The 19,653-nt window shown below is 34.4% G+C and overlaps 1 protein-coding gene across 1 annotated transcript; it reads right to left on the bottom strand.

The window, feature by feature from the left end:
* Positions 1 to 2,141: 2,141 nt before the first annotated feature.
* Positions 2,142 to 16,446, bottom strand: LOC138308850 (purine nucleoside phosphorylase-like). The gene is made up of 6 exons (XM_069249879.1): positions 16,288 to 16,446; positions 12,303 to 12,478; positions 8,510 to 8,613; positions 7,879 to 8,054; positions 5,390 to 5,583; positions 2,142 to 4,944 (listed from the first exon to the last, which is right to left on the bottom strand). The coding sequence occupies exons 1-6, from the start codon at positions 16,302 to 16,304 to the stop codon at positions 4,742 to 4,744; spliced, it is 870 nt and encodes a 289-aa protein (XP_069105980.1). The 5' UTR covers positions 16,305 to 16,446; the 3' UTR covers positions 2,142 to 4,741.
* Between the last annotated feature and the right edge of the window lie 3,207 nt (positions 16,447 to 19,653).

Raw genomic sequence — 19,653 nt, 5'->3', positions numbered from 1 at the left:
TGTAGGTTTCCAATTATTTTAGGCGTATACATGCATTTACATATTATTTTTGTCCAAAACGAACATAACTACCATTCTTAATATCTACCGTACCGCTCACAAGACGTCAAATTCACAATTTGTGGACTTGCCGTATAAATTCCCTTCAGAAAGACCTTCATATGTATTATGTAAAAAATAATGCCTCAATGAGAATTTTATATTTTATGTGGTTCAGTTTTATTGCCTTGTAGGTCAGCGATATCAAACAAGTACGATAAAATGCAAACAAGCGTTTTATAATGGTTTGCATAATCATTACTTTGCTCCATTAGCAGTAATAGGCACCAATTGTAGCTCTAAAGACAACACCATTTTCTGTCTAAAAGTCTTTTGAGCTACAATATTGCAGCTATCCTGGTAGTGATCGATCATCACGAATCTTGAAATCACCGTCCAGTTGAATTGGAAAACGAGTCGAAGCGAAGAGAGTGATAGGATGATTAAAATGGCTAAAATAGCGAATTACAACCTAAGACAAGGTTAGCTGGGTGTAATTTTTTAATTTAATAATGGAATAAGTCCAAAATGTTGGCGATGCATGCAAAACAAACATGAAAACCCATTGCGACCAGGATGGCTGCATTTCTACCACATTTATTAAGGATTCCGTTCTGTCTGTAAAATAAGCGTATCAATAAACGACAAAAAAGGAAAGGAGCTCATTTCAAGAGACAGATGATTCGGTGTAGCTCATATCATCCATGCATACGGGAGCTATTTTGGAACATGAAGATATAATACCCTCTCTTCCATAATGTTATTTTTAAATCATCAAATCATAGATGAATAAAAACTAAGATGGCGACTATCCTGCTAAAAATTCAAAATCTTGCTTGTGTTAAAATGCTCATTTTCATTATTTTGATATTGGCTGCTTTATGATTAAGCCTAGGTGACATAAGGACGCGCATTGTTTAAGGGACGGCGAAAAGCCAAAGCTCCCAGAGATAAACTACCAACCTAGAAGAAGTACGTGATAGATAAAGGAAGTAGGGTTAGTGGTGTTTGTTACCAAATTAAAAAAAAACTCTTAGAAATGCTATTTATGCTGCGCAAATTGAGCTGTTCAATTTCCCTGGTACCGTAGTATCTAACTGTATGAGAAAACGACGAAATTTAAGCGGAAATGACGTGGAACGACGCGTGCAGATGCATGACCCTGAATATCTCGAATGACCTCTGCTTGCTTAATTAAAAACGAATTAAGGTCAAACGATTTAATTTATTTTAGAATTTGGGTTGCAGACTATTTTGATAGCATCACCAAGCTATTTTAAGTTCACATTAATCAAACGTGTCACTTGCGAATTTTTGTTTGCCATTTATACCACCAGGTTTTCATTTGAAAGACGTAGCATCAAGTGCATTAAAATCATTGCTGAAAAATGAGGCTGCTCGATTCTCCTCTGGGAAAAGCTGATCTCTTCCGGGGCACGCAATCGACAAAGGCGTTCTGCAATGTTTATTTTGTAGATATTCTGCTAAAAGAAATATATTTTAAATCTTAACAAGTTCTTGAAATATCTTATAAAAGAGGTCTTTGGTTTTTTAAACATTTTTTGGAGTACAAAGGGCGTTCCTCTCAGATAGAATAACTTAAAATGTTAAATAGCACTACCAATGCCAAAAGCTTGACAAATCGAGCACGGCTTAATTCGTCAAATATTAGGATTTTCATATAAATTACTGAAGAAAAAAACCAATATATTGTAAAACGTTTCGTCCAAGTATGGCACAAATAACGTTTTATTAAACTGTTCAGAAGGCGATGATGAATGTAGTACAAACGGTTAGGTTATAAGTTTTGTGGCTACAGAATTATCAATGTCGTTTACACCCTCATTATAAAAAAATAAAAGCTGTTTCGGAAAGGTAGTGAGCCTTTAATTTTCTTAGCCTCTGAGGGTCATGATATGTTCATTAAATGTGATTGCAACTTTAGGTTGCTCTCTGACTTTCTAATGTGGTAAAAATATCATCTCATCCTGGAAAGGAAAACCTTGGAATGTCTAAAATCAGTATAACAAGCAATGGATGCGATTTTAGCTTGACTCGTGGCTAGACAAAGTGGCACTATCTAAGAAAGTACTTTAAAACCATTTATTCAATAATCTCACATTTATTTCATGGCGTCATGTTACATTTTGGCTGCCAAATCCAAGGAAAAGTATTTAAATCAAAGATACACAGGTGAGTTTGGGATTCAGAAAACAAAGATGTTCGGATTACAAATATTAGCTTCCCAAAAGCGAAGAAGCCTACAAATAATACAACATAATACATTTAAGTAGCAAAATACAGGTACAACTTACATAACATTTACTGAGAATAAAATAAATCCATCCTCGGTTAATTAGATAATAATATTAGTAATAGTAATTAATAATAAATCAGCACTACTGGGGTTAACTATGTTTTACAAACCTTTGATGTTGAAATTCGATAGAAATTTTTATTTTTTAGATATTTGTACACTATAATGCTTTAAAATTACCAATATGAGAGACGACGATTTAAAATAAAAATACAATAAATTCAGTAAATGAAAATACAACAATATACAAGATAGATCCAGAGTGTCATCCTTGAATAATTCAGTATGTAAAGAGTTTAAAAAGTGTCACTGTTGTTACGAAGATTCCGAGAAATGAAAATCTGACCGAAAAGCTGAAACAAACCAATTGTGCTGAAATTCCCACCGGGAATCGAACCCGGATCTCCTGTCACATAGTGAAAAGTGTGAAAGCCACTTCCCCAAGGGAATTACTATCATTACAACATGATTTATCACAGTTTTATTTCTTCTTCCTTTTTTTCCAGGTCAAATAACATCGTTAAGTTGCTGTTTTATCTTTTTAAGTGATGCAGGTGCTACAGTTAGTTGTCCGAACAAGAAAACAGCCCAAGGGAGGTAACTCTTACTTCACTCCTTCGACCAAACGTTTCTTTTCGGGAAGCAAAAGAAAGTTATTTATTGTAACACGTGTAGCTTACCATTGGTGAACTAAAACGTGTGAGAAAACAAACGCAAAAATGATGTAACTTGAGCTTCAAATTTTGCCTTCTTCCTCTTTTTTCCTGAACAGATCCGATGAATCAATGACCAACTAATTTGCAAATTTCAAACATCGTCGTAAAATTTGGTACATTACAAATAATAAAGTATTTATAAAAAAACTAATGCATTTTGTGCAAAATAAATATTTTTATTTCATAATTTGTTTACACCAATCTTTATATGAAGAAATATTATATCATACAAATATTTCATGGGTTACTGTGCTCTAGTTCATAATATTTAACCCGAGGTTGTGGTAATCAACAAATGTTATATTGCACGAGGCCGAAGGCAATATAACATTTGTTGATTACCATCACCTCGGGTTAAATATTATGAACTAGAGCACAGTAACCCATGAAATATTTGTATAATGTTGTGTTCAACCACAGGCGTTTGGCTCTATAGATATATAGATCTCTCTATATATATGTAATACTGTATCAAGGTCTATAACTCGGCCGGCCGGATAACACAGTGTATTTCTATAGATCAAACCGCCTGTGGTAGAACGAACTTGTTTGTGTCATTTTGGTGTGTTACAAGGTGGTCAGTTTCGCCCATAGATTTACTTCTATAAAACATACACTTTGATGTGTATTTTAGGGGTGTTACGTTTTTTATAGCATTTTATTGATGGGCGGAAACTTAAAAAATCATTTGGATGTATTAACTTAATCCTGATTTAATTTAAATGTTAAAAGAAACATTAGACGAACAATGACGCACTTATTTGAAACAATTTTGAAGAACAAAAGACAAAAACAACGCTTTTTTTCAGTTATGAATTAATTTTCTGAAAAAAAACCCAATATGTACAAAACCTGAATTACAATAACAATATGTATATCATTAATACAATGTATAAAATCGATAGGGAGGTCTTCATACATATAACTTATAACTGTATAGACGATATTTTCGAGGGGCAAATGTTTTTAACATTTCAACCCACTAAAATAACCGATTATATGGTAATTTATACTTATGAACAATGAGTTTAAGGAAAAAATACATGAGTGGGCGTATTTCAGTTCATATTGAGATTCTAAGAATAAACTTTAAAATTGTGATTACACATGAAATTACTTTTAATTTTTTACAATTTCGTTTAGTTCATATCAATATTACATTTATAAAACTACATTGATATCACTAGAAATACAACTATAGGGATATTTGGTAATGGATATAGTTCTATACTAGCTACGTTTATGAACAACCACGGTTGAGTGCACTTTATTAGACTATTACTGACGGTTGATTGCACTTCACCACATCTAAAGTTTAGTGTAGCGTGAAACACCCATGGATTGCCTTCGTAGACTGAGTTTCGCTAAAATGGCTCAAGTTCACTATATAGCGTCAAACAGTATGGAAGTCATTGAAGTGGAATATGTATGGATTGTCACAGTTGATTGCACTTTGCTTGCTACACTTAACAAAGTGTAGTGAAGCGTGAACAATCGTGGATAACTACGACTGATTGCACTTTACGACATTTCTCAGTCTTTGTATGGTACAGTTTGAACCTACTACAGAATCCTGAAGTTGAGAACAATCATATCGTAACAGATAGCGCTTTAGATTATAAAATCACAGATTCCCAAATATTATTGTCTTGTTCTATCTAAGAAAAGATCATATTTCTAGCGTTTCCAACATGGCCGCCACAAGTTTCTGCACGTCTTTACTCCTCTTGAGCCCGGCCTCTAACACTTCCTTGTGATTGGCGACCTGTTCTGTATCGTACTCCATGACGGCCTTGTTAGTGATGAGCGACAACCCGAACACCTCCATACCACAGTGTACGGCCACAATCACCTCGGGACAAGTACTCATACCTACAGGTAAATTAATGCATTCATTTTCTATTTTCAATAAACAAGTTAAGTTTGACAGGTCATTTAAGGGGATATACTGCCAAAGGCACGGAAGAAACGCACCCCACTCGTTCACATTATATTGCTAACAGACAAACCAGTCGTTCCAATCTCATTATACAGAGTGCTAAGCAAGAGCTGAAGTGACATTTTTAAGAGACTTTGGTGTGTCTCGACCGGGGGACAGAACCCATAGCCTTCCTCACAGGGACGAGCGTTCAACTAAAGGCCAAAAGTGAGGTAGTATCAAATGAGGCGTTGAAAGTTATTTAGCTCAGAAGATGAAAGACAGATCCCAAATTTAGTCGCCTTTTATGTCAAGCAATGGGGGCAACAGGCACAATTCTAACGCCCTACGTGCAGTGCATTATTTTCGATGAAAACAATAATTTCGAGACATACTTACCTACTGCATCTGATCCAACCATGTTTAGAAATCTACATTCTGCCACAGTTTCATACGATGGTCCAGACAACATACAATATACTCCTTCGTGGATGTTGAAGCCTTCAAATCCAAGCGTCTTGGCTGTACTCTTGGCATGGTCGCGTAGACGCTTGGCGTACGCTTTCGAGGTGGCTGGAAAACGGGGTCCAAATCTAAAAGAAATCCAGATGTAATTGGTTAAATATGAAGTAGAGATCAAGGTACATAATTAGATATGTTCATACCATTTTCCATCTTAATTTCCTTTGGATTTAGATTTTTCAGACCTTAGTTACATTTGCCTGTGTAGTGTAAGAAAAAACTGTGCCAATATTGGTTTTATCGGACTAATTCACGTAACACGTAATACCCGATAACGTTTGTGCGGGGCTTAGTATCTCCAGTGGTGATGGAACGTAAATCTTTGTAATCTTCCCACTGAAATGACTTTAGCGTGCATGATAATCTTTGACGTCATTCCATCACCAATAGAAACAATAGACCCGCACAAACGTTATACGGTATCACGTGATTCGTGAATTAGTCCCATTGTCGAGATAAATAAGCCAAAAATGTAACTGAAACATATAATCGGACTTTGCCATTCCGAGGCGGTCCTGTGACATCGCGACGCCACAGTACACGATCATAGACTCCTGGTCTGCGTTTCACTAAACGGACTAACTTTTGGCCTTACTTAAGCCCGACTAAGCGCTTTAGTCCAAAAGTTAGTCAGTACTAAGTTCCGTTTCATCAAGCAGCCTACGACCGGTCGTAAGTCGGCGACGGCCTAAGATTTGGACTAAAGTTAGTCCTGATGTAACCAAGGATGTAAGCATGCGCACTGCTTACTTTCAGTTCAGCCGCGCGCACATTATGAAGATAAAAAAGGAAATAAAAATATTTTCGATGGTATTAAAGGTTTATTCTATTTCCGAAACAAAAAAGTAACGTTTATTAATGATATTTATTATAACATTGGAGCACACATTATACATGTATAAGTTATACATTGTATACATATATATCGATATCGATAGCTGAAGATGAAATAATAATATCAAACAAGTCCAAGATCCCCTGTTTAAAACTATATTGTATGTAAACATAGTGTATGCTTATTTCGGAGGATCAATTAGACAATAGAGAGATAAAACTATCCGCGTAATTGATATTATATATACATGCAAATATATTTATTGTATATTTCTTTATAGACTGGCCACCAGACCCTAAGTTGCTGATAAGACTTTCTCAGTAGAGTTCTTTACTAGATTATCTCCCCTTAGTTTAAAACTTAGGATCAGGCACGTAGTAGAGACAAATATAATCAAGCCAAATTTTAGTGTTTTTTTGAATATTCTAGAGACTGGTGGCCAGTCTAATTTCTTTACAATTACGTGTATGTACATTGTATGTGCCTTAAATAGCGGAATGGTCGTCAGGGACAGTTTTGAAACGATTAGTTTTATATTCTTGCAATGAAATATGCTTATTAAGCTACCGATTTTACAGATTTTAATCTAGATCCTTAACACGTACGTCTAAAATGGTCTATGGACACTCTGATGGGTCCACATTGATATAAACTTTTCTAATTCTCAAATCCCTGTGATCTACTGTAAGGTATCGACTATTTTTCCTACCTGTTTAACACAGGGACTTGTGGTATTTAAGTACTATAAAGATTTGTAACAAAAGGTGAAGATACATGTATAGCGATAAGATCAAGGATGTAGTTTATGTACAAGTAATATTAAAAATCATAAACCGATGGAGCTACAATGTACCTTGCGGTCACAGATGATAAACCAGTCTAGTCACCATACAATCAATTTTTTTTTTTTAATTTTTATTTTTATTTATTTATATTTTTTTGTTGAGAAATATACGATTTGTCAGCTAATTCCGTAAATAAATTGCTTATGCTGACATTTCATTTTTCATTTAGCTATATAAACTAATGCATTACAGTGAATCAAGTATTTGTAAAGTAATGATATTATGCAGATAACAGACGCCCTCGCGCACTTTTTATTATGTTAATTTGGATTTGAAACATTTTTTTTCCAATTTTTCCCGGTTTCCTGATTTACTATTAATATTACCTAAATGGCGTACACGTCTGCCAGAAGAACGATGTTTGCTTATTGGTGTTGTTTTCATGTGAGTGAATCATGTTCAGTCATCAAAACAGTGCTCCTTTTGAAGTAATACATCTTTAATATGATTTAAAGCATGATTAATTGACAATTTTGTGTATTTACGGGGATAGTTGAGACTTAGTGTTTTACTTAGGCCTGCCTCTAGCCAGGCCTAGGATTTCGGACTAACTTTAGACCGGACCTAACTTACGCCCTTTAGTGTAACGTATTTTAGTCGGAAAGTTAGTCTAGTCCCGAAGTTAGTCCCGACTAAGTTTAGTCCCTGACTTAGGCGGCTTAGTGAAACGGACTCCTGGGTCATACCTCTCATCGTTCTGACCTCGGAGTGGGGTCATTCCAGCAAATCCTGGCAAATTGATGTGGTCCTTAAGGATCATCAAGTCTCCTATCTCATAAGATTGGTTCAGACCCCCAGCAGCGTTCGTTACAAATAAAATCTTAACGCCAAGCAGTTTCATGACCCGTATAGGCAAGGCAGTCTGTGAAATAGAAACAGAAAAGATGCGATACGAAGGATTACAGCTGTATAATGATGTTCAACCTATATCTCATCAGTTATAGAGCGTCAATGCAAAGTACTCTATTTTCATAAGGAAAATTTATGAACAAAATTTAGGTTAGTAATAAAACCAAACTGCTAATAAATTGTAATAATTTACAGAATATAGATGATTTCAGAGTCTGCAGAGGCTAAGACCGAGAAATGGAAATCTTTAGAAGTTGACTGAGTGGGTGGCATACCCTACCCACTCAAACAACGTTAAAGGGTCAAAGTCCATTAACATTATACGGAATTTTTTTTCACTTGGGATTTTCTATAACTTTTGTAATGATATCCTAGGATGAATTGTAAGAGAAGAAGTTCTTTAAAGTAAAGAAATCTTGAAGGAGATGTTGTCTGAAACGGTTTTTAATTAAATGGGAATAACTTTACCTTGTGTATTGAAATCCCTTCATAAAAATGAACACGCCCCTTCATAAGTACCACAGGTTTGCCACCAAGCTTTCCGAATACTAACTTCCCGGCATGGCCAGCCACTGTAAAGGACAAGAGATTGATAATATCTAATACGAATCAAATAAACCTCGAAAAAGATTGTTGGATGGTTGATTAAAGTAACGTCTTTCTGTATGCAATGTGCTGCGTGTGTGAAGTACGTGATGTGACTTTGTAAAAGTCGCACTCTTGCCCATTTAAAATGGAAGCATATCGCCAAAGGCATTGTACCAAAAAATCCTACCCTGTCATGTTATACTGACAACGAACAACCCAGTCGTCCCACTCATTTATGTTGAGCGCCAAGCAGGAGCAGAAACTGCCATTTTAATAGACTATGATGTGTCTCGGCCAGAGGACAGTACACCGAGCTTTCCTCACAGGGGCGAACACTCAACTGAAGGTCAAACGCGAGGTGGTGTCAAGAGACGTTAGGAAGATGAAAGTCAGTTAGAAAAAGAGAAATGATAAGATCCTAAATTGACATCCATAGAACCATCATGACATATTCATATATGAAAACATTAAGTATACAGACGTTTTTTCCTGTGTTTGTTTGTCACTTATGCAGAACATGTTTCAATTGGAACTAGGGGTAATACATTAGTGTCAGTCTATGAGAACAATAACAATGCATTCACATGCTTTATTCACTTCGTGCTTTTCCGTAATTTTAAATTCAAATGACGATATAGCTGTGAGATTATCGCTTAAAATTAATATTTTTTTTTCAACTAAAGTGATAAAATCATTCACTTTTCCGATATCACAAGGTAGATACCCCCAACATCATAACGTATTCCAGTATCAACGGTAAAGAAGCATGTTAAGTTGAGCGATTCAGCAGGGATAAACGATACTATCTTTAAGAATAAAACATATTCATTAGCTAGATCGGCTATACATATTTGTATGGTTTAAATTTACGTTGTGTCCCTGAGTTAATTTGTTATCGTTTTGCCTTTACATTTTTATATCCTCTGTCCAGTAATTGTAAATTCAATCTTATAATTGTGTTTTAAACTCTATTTATGACGACACGTATATGTATGATTGTAAGTACATGTACATTAGATGTAATTGGCTAATTTGAAAAACCGGTTATCTTTGGGTTTGGAAAGGTTTGGTGTACTCTTTATGCTGGGAATAAAAGATTTGATTTTTTTTTACATTTAAGGTTTAAAGCAGTGTTTTCGATAGATAATTTTATTCAATCAAGAAATCTTTAAATATCTTCAAACTGTATTTAGTATTGATTTTTCATTGACGCGTAGCGGTATACTACAATATTACATAATACAATTTATTCCGGATATGTACCGAAGATTTATTGCGAAATCATGATGGGAAGATTGCCATTAATTAAGATTTTTTTTTAAATATTGGCTTAAAGTCAAAAGATAGATCAGATATCAACGTCAAAACTTACGAAATAACACATAATTAGAATTTGATTTATTATCTACAATGTATATCCACAGTGTCTATGTAGCTAGAACTGTGACCAATTTACGTTCAGTTTGATAACATTTTGATGATATATTTTGGGGGTAAATTATTATCATAGATTTTGATTCAAGTAAAATATACAGCTGAAAATAATTTGATTGGTCTCCTATATTTCTGTTCTGATTAAATCGAGAGTAAAATACATAACTCTATTGTACTTTGTTAGTCGGTTTTAATTGGCCCAACTTTATTTTTGCGGGTGTCATTTAGCCATAAATGAAGAGACGAAGAATTTTTGCGATAGTGATGTGGGTAACATCAATGTTATTTACATACTGTTTTATCTCTTTTAGATACAGAAAACCCTGCACTAACGATCACTTCTGTACAGAAACAACTAGCGTTAATAGCTATAAAGACCACTTGGTTATATAGACCATTTTCTTTTTTATTTGCTGGTATTTATAGACATACACTTGTATTTTACTATATTAAAACCACCTTTTGTGTATATGCCTAAAATATTTGCGAATACATAAATCCGCGATCAAAGGTTTACACAGTCATCTGTACATTAATCTACATGTATACGTTTGATGCAATTATTTGCGAAACATTCAAATTCGCATTTGAGATTTTTGCGAAATTACGCAAAAATTTGTAGTTCGAGCATTCGAAAATACCCTGGTTTACAGATGAACTAGGAGGACTAAGACACAAGTGTCGAGTTAAAGTACTTTTATGGACGCAATATGAACTCCGCGTTTCCTTTATAGCTAATTGTTCTTTTATGAGAAAGGACAGGATGAGTTGTGTAACTTGGCCAAGCATTTGTCATTTAGAGTTTGCCTTCAGGTCATACTGTCCGAGAGCTGGGTCCAGTGACACTGACCGCTGGTCAACCTTGGTATTATATCCACGTTATCTCCGTATTTGATATGGAAGCATTCATGAATTGCATTGACGAAGTTTCTTATTTTTAGTTTGTTTGGGTTTTTTTCCACTTTGGAATATCAAATATTGATGTTATTGGTTTTCTATTCATATTATTTTATTGATTTTATATATTTTTGTTTGCCAGTTTGTTTGTTTTGGAATATCTTTTTCAGTCTCTTATGTTCAACAAAGTCTTTTTTTAAAATGATTTACAGGTAAGTGATTTATGTATTAATTGATTCAGTAATAGTATTACACACTATCCACCTATTACATATTTAATTATATCTGTGTTGCTTTTATAATCATGTGTCTTTTAGTAATATATCCACCGTAGGTTTTTTTTGTCCATAAATATTTTGTTCAGTTTTCCAAACATAAATATTTTGTTCAGTTTTCCAAACATAACCATGGTGTGTTGCTTGATGTCCTCGGCGAATTTCAAATCAGGTTTATGTACAAAGCCGTGTCCAGTTTACAAAGTCGTTGCCAATTTATTCCTATCCTTTAAACTAAAATAACAAAATGTCAATCCTGAAGATTGTAATTGTTGCCTATGTTTTCATCAGTAATTGTATGTTTAGTACATAAGATCATGAAGCTGAAGTGTCGATCAGATAATAAATTACCTCCAAATATAACATGATAAATTGATCTTTGACTGAAAATACGCAGCATATTCCCTAATTTTCGTTTATAGAGTTATGAATGCCCGAAATAATCATTGTGGTAAATTGTTCAAAATTCGCTGCGATTAGATTGCTAAACATAGGTACATATGATTTATTTTAAGTTTCCGGCTCTAGATCAAGTATCGTGGAATTTTAGACTTTGTTTCGACAATCAAAACAATTGACATATTACATAACGTTTTCTCCCATACTTCACAGGGATATCCCGTGGTTGCTAGGGAAAAGATATCTCTATCTTACACAGGGGGGTGTAAGACATCTCACACGCACTATACAATAACGTGACGTCATCAATACATGCGGCGTAACTGCGGCGCATTGTAGATGACGCCATCAATTTTACGCATAATGACGTTCCTGCGATAATGGCGCGAAGAAAAAGCTGGAAACCAAGTTTTATCATTTTTGATTTTAACATACTAAGTATGGGAGAACAAGAATCAAACATGGGTCTGTGAAGTGGACAGGGATATCTCAAATTTCGTGAAAGATTTTGGCCGTCAACCCTCGGCAAGTCTCGGGTTGACCGGCCAAAATCTTTCACAAGGATTGAGATATCCCTGTCCACTTCACAGACCCATGTAAGATTCTAGTAATCTGTGATTGGCTCAGTCAAAACGTAAGGCTATATATCGTTGTTTGATATATTTTACCTGTACTGACTGGGAATCCAGGTATATCTTCATAACTGATGGTCTCGGCGTCCTGTACCATGTCGGCGAGTTCCCCGAGTCCGGATCCACATACTATCCCAACCACGGGTCGACATTTAACTCTGGTCAAGATGTCGGCTGCTGTCTTTTTAACTTCCTCATAACTCTCAGCCCCACTGAAACATATTAAAAGATGATAGAACATCTCGGGAGTGGTTCTTAAGATATTGCATCCATTGTTACTTCAAAACAGAAAAGTGTCGAATACCAGGCAATATCTGCATTTGTTCACTGCAAGAAATTGTGATAAAATACATATGATTTCACTAACTAGTGATTTAAAATATACATGTATTAATAAGAGCTAAAACGAAGATGCGTTATTTAAGAAATCTACATTAAGTTTTTTTAAATCCTATATGTTTCAGTTTGCAATTTTGATATATCAACTTAACACCTGGAAGTTAATACCAAAATTGGCGGTCATAAGATCGATTGTATAAATGTATTATTAGACATTGTATGGAAGTATGACTAACAAAAGGAAATGTGTTCCAAAATGGATCAGAGATGAATACGGTATATAAAAGAACCTCGACGACAAGTGTAATAACTTCATAACATTGATCCATTACTGATGGAATTAATATGAACAAATGAGTACGATGGTTAGGGTTTAATGAAAGGTTACTGGTTAGCATTTAAGGCCTGGTAATATAGCAGGTATGTTTGATCAGGATTTGGTATTATTGGTATTGATGGTATACAAAATGAAAAGGAAAATGCTTGATTTTTAGGAACGTCTGGTTCAATTCAATATGTCTGTGTTTAAATAATTATTATTTTCTGTGTCTATATATTATTCGGTATAAAGGCTTGCTTATTGTCAGTAAGATATGTGACCTGGTGGGCTGTGTCATTAGATGTCTTTGATGGAATGCTTCAGTGAGATAGCGCTATCAATTTGGCAAAAGTTTCCTATATCACAAGAACACATTACACGAACATACCGCAGGCTAAAAAAACATAAAAAGCAAGCGTAATTCCCATGACATAGCATAAAAGGGATATTACCCTTAAATGGCCTATTAATAGAATATTAAGCATAAACAACTAACCACCTCTTTGTTTCGTCCAAGGCTTTATTGTTTTGTATAATCCTTTGTCAAATTATGCCGGTTTTAATAATTAATTTATTATCGTTATACAGACCAGCTGATATGCACGCTTTGTTTAGCATATTGATTTTAATGATTTTGTTTCCGTTTGTGAATAATGAGTCATCACTTATGTTTTTATGGTTTTAACTAGATCGAGGATATGTAACGATCTAGGTAGCATTGGTGTATTCGTACGTATATTTGTTTTTTCTGTTCAAGTACCCTCATTATTTTTAGAATAAGCAATATTCAATAAGCTTGGGGAGGGGGCTTATTGGATTTCTTCTTCTTCTTCTTCGTCTTTCTTCTTCTTCTTCCGGTTTATAGGGATTTTGAAGGATACCGAATACAATGATTTGGATGCAGAAACATTTGGTTGATTGTATTGGTCACCCATAACAATTTCTAGTTAGTTTTATAATGAAATTATCTTGCCTTAGTATTTGTCAAAGATACTATCGCAATAGTAATTTGACACAACTATGTTTCACCATTCCTTAATGATTATTATCTATCTATGAAAACCATTTCAAATATACTCTATTCAAAATGACCGAAGAGCTTGAGACCTATCTAACTACATGTGTATTGTGAAAGCTTTACCTTAGGACTGTGTCAATATTAGCAATGAATGTATACACACACCTACATTTTCACCAATCAGCGAGTGTCTTATTTACACACCTTCATTATTGACCAATCATTGACTTTCTTATTGACACACCTTCGGTCTGTGAATTAGACATTGAAAACAAACGAAGCGTTACTAGAAATGATCTACTAAGACGATCAATTAAATATCAAACTGACCATTTACTGACCAGCGGTCAGATCAGGTGACCAGCTTTGTTATGATTGTCCGGAATAGCGTCCATTTAGGTCACGAATCTTCCGCTGTCATTAATCTCCACTTATAAGGTCGAATACTCGAGGGCATTTTTTCTTTCGTTCTGCCCTTGAACTGGAGAACCCAAACAGAAACATGAGTTGACAGGAATTAAATTTTTATTTATTGTAGAACAGAATAAACTCAAAAGAGATCAAGTCTTCGTAGGCTTTTTTTTTTTCCATGTGAGAATGTTATTTTGAGTAGTTCATCAACTCGCTTTCATATTCCAGTGGAAGCAAAACAATACGCCACGCACCTGATGAACTTATACACGTATATATGTAGTTAGAGTAAATGTATTAATTTATGTTTTGTTTTAGAGCAATTTATTTGCAATGTGAAATGTACAACACGTTTATTTCTTAAATGTTACAAATGCAATGTTACACAATAAACAGTATAAAATCTCAATTGCATTAAAACAATACAAAAGATGCATTATTTAAACAGACCTTCTGGCTATGATATATATATAGAATTTAAATGCAGGGAAGCAAATGTGTTCTATGTGAATGTAATAATTTGTGTATATACAGTCTTACATATATTTTGTATACTTTGTAATAACCTGTTACAAAGTGATGTATTCTATACACCTTTGATGTAAGCTACTTCGATGTGAAATGTAATATTTTATTGTATATATACTATTTTACGTATATTATATGTTGCATATATTGTAATGATATATTTCTCTTAATTGAAGATAAACATTTTTCTTTTCTATTCACCTTCGATGAAGGTTGCTAATGTAATATAGTATATGTTTTAATAATATCTTACTCTTAATGTCGTTAGAATATTCAGCATTTATTATTTGTAGACCTGAATTAAAGCAAATAGGTGAATTAATTACGGCTTTGTAGAATTAAAAATCAAAACTACAGGTCATTATTGTATAAGTACCTTTTCATTGATAAGATGGAGTTATGGTAATATAGTTGTATATATGCATGATGCTGACAACACAATGTGACAGCTTATTATCATGTCCATATATGTTTTATATACAAGATGACGAAATATTTATTCATTTATTATTCCATTGCATAAATGTAAAACTTTAGTCCTGTTAATGTTTGTTCCTTTTGCGAATGTTTACACAGTAGTCAATTGTCGTGACGAAAATGTTTTATGAGTGCATCCAAATGCATAGTCCATGGTAGATTTATTACGCTTGATAAAATACTCACTAACCATCTACAATGAAAAGTTTAGTTTGAACACAAAAAAACTATAAAAGGGGCACAGCACATATACAAGCTCATTAAAAGGTGTACGAAGGCATTTTAGCGTTCTTTAATTCTCTACTGATGCGAAACGCTTTGATTAAAAAGCAACACAAGAGAACTGAAAAAAATGGTTTGTGCTAGCATAAACGACAGACTATATTAACTTAGTCAAATTTAACTTCCTGTTATTCTATTTATTGTCACCTGTCCCCAACGTATTATGGTAAACAAATGCAAAACAAATGCTATGCGGAATGACTGAAGACAACCCTACATAAGAAATGTGATAAACCATAAAATATCAAGGACAGAACATCTTCTTCATATTACCTACTCAGCGGTTCCATTCATTGTCATCTATCTCCAAAGTGTTAGGATAAACAAATGCAAATCTTAAATGAAATTGTGAAAGAACAAGTAACATAAGAAATACGAATAACCATTAAGTTATCTGTTGTAACATAAAGGACAACATATCTTCGTCAAATTATATACCCTGCGGTCCATTCACTGTCACCTAACTAGTGCTATGGTTAACGAATCCAAAACAATTCCTAGGTGGACATGTGGAAGAAGTATTATGACAAACAAATGCCGAAATCCTAAGTGAAAATGTGAAAGAACAAGTTACATGAGAAATGTAAATGACCATAAAATAATCTGCTGTAACATCAAGGACATATTATCTTCGTCAAATTACCTACCCCGTGATTTCAGTCATTGTCAACTATTCCGGTAGTATTAAGTAAGCTATCCTTCTTGATCTTTACCCACGTACACTCTACTGTAGAATGAATACCTGTCTTCTGTGTACTGGGAGTACTTACACGTTTGTAGTTATTATTGATATATGTACTGTGTGGAACCGTGTGTTTGTATATACACACATGGACTAGTATAATATACACACGCGTACCAATCTGACCTGGTAATTAACAATACAAGGTACAAAATATGTGCGAATATTGATTGTTTCGACATTGAATGCATGATCAGACAAACACTATGTATTGAGCGCTTTTTATAATAGGACTAACATACAGCTGTTTCGTTTAAATTCTAGAACTCATCAATGAAGTTAGGGGCACCATACAAATACAAATGTTTCGTCATTCCGTTCGTCCGTGATGTTAGAAACACCATACAGCTGTTTCTTCTTTTTAGAACTCGTCAATGATGTAAAAAAATGCAAATACAACTGTTTTGTCATGCCGTCTCGTCCGTGATATTACGGACACCACACAGCTGATTTTTGAAGTGACGTAAAGAACTTGATCCATTCAGTTGATTTTATCTGTTCATGTCTCGTCCATGATTTTGGGGACACCATACAGATGTTTTGTCTTTCTAGACATCGTCAATGATGTTAGGGGCACATCACAGCTGATTTTGTCTTTCTGGAAACCGTCAGTGATGTTAAGAACTCGATCCATTCAGTGATTTTATCTTTTTTCATGACTCGTCAGTGATGTCAGGGACACCATAAAGCTGATATTATCTTGATATGACTCGTTAATGATGCTGGGGTTACCATGTGCAATGTAGCTGTTTCGTCTTTTAATAGCTCGTCAGTGATATTAGGTCATCATATCTTTTTTTATAAGACTCGTCATTGATCACTACTGCATTGCTTAAGTCTCATACCCTAAAATCTCGGTAATAAGCCACGGCTTATATTCTTTTTGGTAGGAAATCCCAAGCTTATTTTCAGAACCGGCCTATTTTCAGGACTGGCCTATTTTCAGTACCGGCCTATTTTCAGTACCGGCCTATCTTCAAGCCCGTCTTATTTTCGAAGTAATTTATCCTGTTAAGTATGATAAGTTTACATTTCATCGGTATATGAATTGAATATTCAAACTAAACCAAAGAAATATATTGAAAAGTACATAGATTATTTATGATAATTAGTACAAATATTTATTTATATATATATACATGTATGTGTGAATATAATAAAATAAGGTTTTAGATATTTTAAATAATTTCCGTGGAAGGAATCCAGGGCTTACTTTCAAGTGTGGCCTATTCTCAAAACCGGCATATTTTCAAGATACATTTGCCTGTAAGAAAGGCTTACTTTTAAGACCAGCCTATTTCTGAATCAGGCTATTATCAAGATTTTAGGGTATTTGTCTTAGAACACTTACGTTTAACTTTTAACGTACACACATTGAGTAAGAGGAAAGAGTAGATGCACTTGATAAATATAAGGTGATTCTAAGTACGTAATCACTTACTTAAATTTTAAAGGCAAATAACATTACATTTTCGTTTATATCGCTCTTAAATACTTCTATTTTAAGGATGCTTAGATATTTCTTGAAGAGATTATCTCTCGGAGTCCTTATTAATAAATAAATTCCAAATGAGTTCAGAAAGTAGTAAATTACCATAAAGCCGGTTATTTTTCGCGAGGATGATATTTTCGCAATTTCGCAGCACATTGCTATGATCGGAAATTTTGATCCGCGAAATATTGAAAAATGGTTCAATGATATCGATCCTTAAATCATTATCGCGAAAATTTAAAATCGCTACAAATTGATTTTTTTCATTTTAAGATCAAATCGCAAAAAAATTGGGTCTCGAAAATACGTACTCACTAAAAATGGTACTTACCCCATGACATGCTATAAAACACACTACTCACGACATTATAATATCTCCAACTCGTGTGTCATTCATGTGTATCCCCTAGTGAAGGTTAATTGGTACACACCAGACTGCACTGATCCTCACCTGACAACCTGCTAGAAGAGTTGCTTGCCCCAGGTGTGGGAGAATGGTATCAATGAAGACTAGAAATGTAGGTCATGAGTAGTTATTCCTGGTCTGGTACTAGCTGCCGTACTGTAACTCTTAAGACTTCTACACAGACAACTCGGTCGTGTCTATACGCCGGGTACGCACATTTGTTCTAGTCTAGTGTATCCTCTATGCAGCCCTGCAGAAATATTACACATGCATAACAATGAGGTTTCGGTTTTGACATAATTCAATTTTTGTGTTTGAAACTAACTTTGTAATTAAACGTACCTGTACTTATTTTGTGCATTGGCAATTATTGCTATGACATACAGAAAAACCAATTTGTACGAAAATAGTCACTAAAATACGAATGTTGACAGTAATTATAAAATAAATTTAGCTGTCAGAGATATACAGTATTCAATTTGATTAATTTCCCTGAAGTGCTTAACAAAATCTTAGTGACCGGATTCACCATTGGCCATTTGTAAAGTATTTTTTTTTTTTTTTTGTCAAATAAAAATAGATGTGAAAAAAACCGCCATTAGCAACTATTTGTCTATTTTTGCAAACGCAAACATCAGTAACGGCAATCCAATAGTATCGACCATTGTTATGTTAACAACAACCACCCTTGTATAGGCATTTTTGCATTTTGCGATCCGTCAACAAGATGACCGATAGGCAGCCATCTTAGATTCTGCTAGTTTAGGTTTATTACCGCTATTTTCACACGGCATTCTAATCACATTATATGCACCCTTCGGATGCGCTGTACGTCTGTAGTCAGCAATACTGTGAGGCATCAGAATGTGGATAAGAATATAAGACTCTTTCATATGTGGATATGAAGAATAGGGATATTCTGCCCGAGGGTCATAAAATGTTGTAAAACCCGAGGCTTGCCGAGGGTTTTACATTTTGTGATCCCGAGGGTAGAATATTCCTATCCTTCATATCTACATATGAAAGAGTATTTTTCTCTCATACCTCAACATTTTATTGCAATTTTACTACTATTTCTCTCCGCCATTTTGAAACAAATTCGAAAAAAACGCAACTGCAATTCAATTCTTCATACATGAAAATTGCATCATATTTTCAACGCAAATTCCATTGTTTGTATCTTTTCAAGTTAACCCACCCTAGTTTCTGAAAAAAAAAATGTTTAAAATGGCACCTAAAAAATAGTTATATTGACGCTGTGACGTCACGCGGGTTTATTGCATGGGTAGCTATGCAATACAGCCTTAGACGACATGAGTATATTGCCCGAGACCAGCCAGTATTACACATGTAGATATGAGAGAAATCACGCG

The sequence above is a fragment of the Argopecten irradians genome, chromosome 15 (assembly GCF_041381155.1).
Source record: "Argopecten irradians isolate NY chromosome 15, Ai_NY, whole genome shotgun sequence".
Lineage (NCBI taxonomy): Eukaryota > Metazoa > Mollusca > Bivalvia > Pectinida > Pectinidae > Argopecten > Argopecten irradians.
Note: the sequence above shows the minus strand (reverse complement) of the source record. Positions and strands in the feature narration are given on the sequence as shown.

What these genes read in the sequence shown, in the direction of transcription:
- LOC138308850 (XM_069249879.1), bottom strand. An exon ending in TGGATTCCCAGTCAGTACAG is followed by an intron (nt 8,614 to 12,302) that starts GTAAAATATATC and finishes TGTCCTTTACAG; the next exon opens with TGGCTGGCCATGCCGGGAAG. An exon ending in GGTTGGATCAGATGCAGTAG is followed by an intron (nt 4,945 to 5,389) that starts GTAAGTATGTCT and finishes ATTTACCTGTAG; the next exon opens with GTATGAGTACTTGTCCCGAG.